Source organism: Terrapene carolina, unplaced genomic scaffold, assembly GCF_002925995.2.
Source record: "Terrapene carolina triunguis isolate 2854851 unplaced genomic scaffold, T_m_triunguis-2.0 Scaffold227, whole genome shotgun sequence".
NCBI classification, from domain to species: Eukaryota; Metazoa; Chordata; order Testudines; family Emydidae; genus Terrapene; species Terrapene triunguis.
In genome coordinates, this window is record NW_020664578.1 from 679,792 (window position 1) to 682,142 (window position 2,351).

The window sequence follows — 2,351 nt, forward strand, 5'->3', positions numbered from 1 at the left end:
CACTCTCCCAGCACTGAAATGCAGCCACCTCTGGGGTGGAACTCAGCAGCTGTTTGACATCCTCACAGCAATGCTGCACTAGGGTTGGCAACTTTCTAATTGCACAAAACCCAAACACCCCTGCCCCCCCTTCTCTGAGGCCCCACCCCCTGCTCGCTCCATCCCCCCTCCCTCCATCGCTCGCTCTCCCCCACCCTCTCTCACTTTCACTGGGCTGGGGCAGGGTGTTGAGGTGCGGGAGGGGGGTGAGGGTTCGAGCTGAGGGTGCGGGCTCTGGGGTGCGGCTGGGGATGAGGAGTTTGGGGTGCGGGAGAGGGCTCCAGGCTGGGGCAGGGGGCTGGGATGCGGCAGGGTATGGGCTCTGGGCTGGGGGTGCGGGCTCCAGGTGGGGCCAGAAATGAGGGGTTCAGGCTGCAGGAGGGGGCTCCGGGCTGGGGCAGGGGGTTGGTATGCACGGGGGGAGGGGGGAAGGCTCCAGCTGGGGGTGCGGGCTCTGGGGTGGGGCCAGGGATGAGGGGTTGGGGTGCGGGGGGGGTGAGGACTCCGACTGGGGGTGTTGGCTCTGGGGTGGGGCCAGGGATGAGGGGTTTGGGGTGCATGAGGGGGCTCAGGGATGGGGCAGAGGGTTGGGATGTGGGGGTGAGAGCTGTGGGGTGGGGCCAGGGATGAGGGGTTTGGGGTGCAGGAAGGCTGGGGCAGAGGGTTGGGGTGCGGGGGGGTGAGAGCTCTGACTGGGGGTGTGGGCTCTGGGATGGGGCCGGGGATAAGGGTTTGGGGTGCAGGAGGGGGCTCAGGGCTGGGGCAGGGGGTTGGGGTGCAGGGGGGTGGGCTCCGGGAGGGAGTTTGGGTTCAGGAGGGGACTCAGGGCTGGGGCATGGGGTTGGGGTGTGGGAGGGATTTTGGGGTGCGGGGTCCGGCAGCGATTACCGGGCTCCCAGGAAGTGGCCACCAGGTCCCTGTGGCCCCTAGGCACATGGGTGGCCAGGGAGGCTCCATGCGCTGCCCTTGCACCCGCAGGTGCCACCCCCACAGCTCCCATTGGTTGAGGTTCCCGGCCAATGGGAGCTGCGGAGCCGGCCCTCAGGGCGGGGGCAATGCGCAGAGCCTCCCTGTCTGCCCATGTGCCTAGAGGCCGCAGGGACCTGGCGGTCGCTTCTGGGAGCCACAGAGCCAGAACAGGCAGGGAGCCTGTCTTAGCCCTGGGCCCCCAGCTGCGCCGCCGAGTGGACTTTTAACGGCCCAGTCGGCAGTGCTGACCAGAGCTGCCAGGGTCCCTTTTCGACCGGGTGCCTGGCAACCCTACACTGCACAGGGCTCACTCACCCAGCACTGAAATGCAGCCACCTCTGGGGTGGAACGTGGCAGCTGTTTAACAGGCACGCAGCAATGCTGTGTAACAGTCGAAGACAGGAAGTCCCCTGGGAGTTGTGGGGAGGCTGAGGGCAGCCAGCGCTGGGGTCTGACTAGGCTCTCACTTGCTCTGCAGGGCTGGCTTTCCCAGACTGGGCCTACAAGGCAGAATCCAGCCCCGGCTCCCGTCAGATCCAGCTCTGGCACTTCATCCTGGAGCTGCTGCAGAAGGAGGAGTTCCGCCATGTCATCGCCTGGCAGCAGGGCGAGTATGGGGAGTTTGTGATCAAGGACCCCGACGAGGTGGCGCGTCTGTGGGGCAGGAGGAAAAGCAAACCGCAAATGAACTACGACAAGCTGAGCCGGGCCCTCAGGTGCGGAGAAGGGGCCGCGTGGGGCGGGGAGCACGGGAACCCGTCTCGACCCAGGGCAGAGACTAGGGAGCTTATCGCTCAAAGGAGAGACCCGGGTATTTGGTGGAGAGGCAGTGAGCAGCCCAGTCCGGCACCGCTTTCATGCATGCCAGGATCCAGGGACACCAGGTAGCGCAGTCCCCGAGCTAGAGGGAACCACAGGATCTGTCTGAGTCCAGCAGCCTCATTATAGTCCTGCCCCTTTCCACAGTCCACCGCCAGGAATCAGGGTAAACTGACGCCGGCTAGCCATGGGCCTGATCCAGGCCGGGATCTGAGTTCCCCTTCTTTTAGGGGAGTTCAGGCCCCAGGCCTAGCACTTGGATAAGAGGTGAGCTGCGAAATCTGGACATAGATTTAAAGGAGAAGGGGAAACTTATTTCAGTCTGGCTGTACCTTGGATGGACTCAGAGGGACACCCAGATCCATCCCTGACCCTTTGGAGCAGGAAAAGAAGGGATGATGGAAGAGCGAGAGTAAGGGGACAGAGAGCACAAGAGAAGGAGCCTTTATCTTTTATTTTTCTAGGAGCAGATAGTCCCTCTTCTCTTCTCTTCTCTTCTCTTCTCTTCTCTTCTCTTCTCTTCT

At 63.4% G+C, this 2,351-nt stretch overlaps 1 protein-coding gene across 1 annotated transcript in view; it reads left to right on the forward strand.

The window, feature by feature from the left end:
- The first annotated feature begins 1,386 nt into the window (after nt 1-1,386).
- Nucleotides 1,387-2,351, forward strand: part of ETV3L (ETS variant 3 like) — a 4,402-nt gene continuing 3,437 nt past the window's right edge. The window contains exons 1-2 of the mRNA XM_026656231.1: nt 1,387-1,393; nt 1,487-1,724. Coding sequence (XP_026512016.1) covers nt 1,387-1,393; nt 1,487-1,724 — 245 coding nt within the window. The remainder of the gene's footprint in view (nt 1,394-1,486; nt 1,725-2,351) is intronic.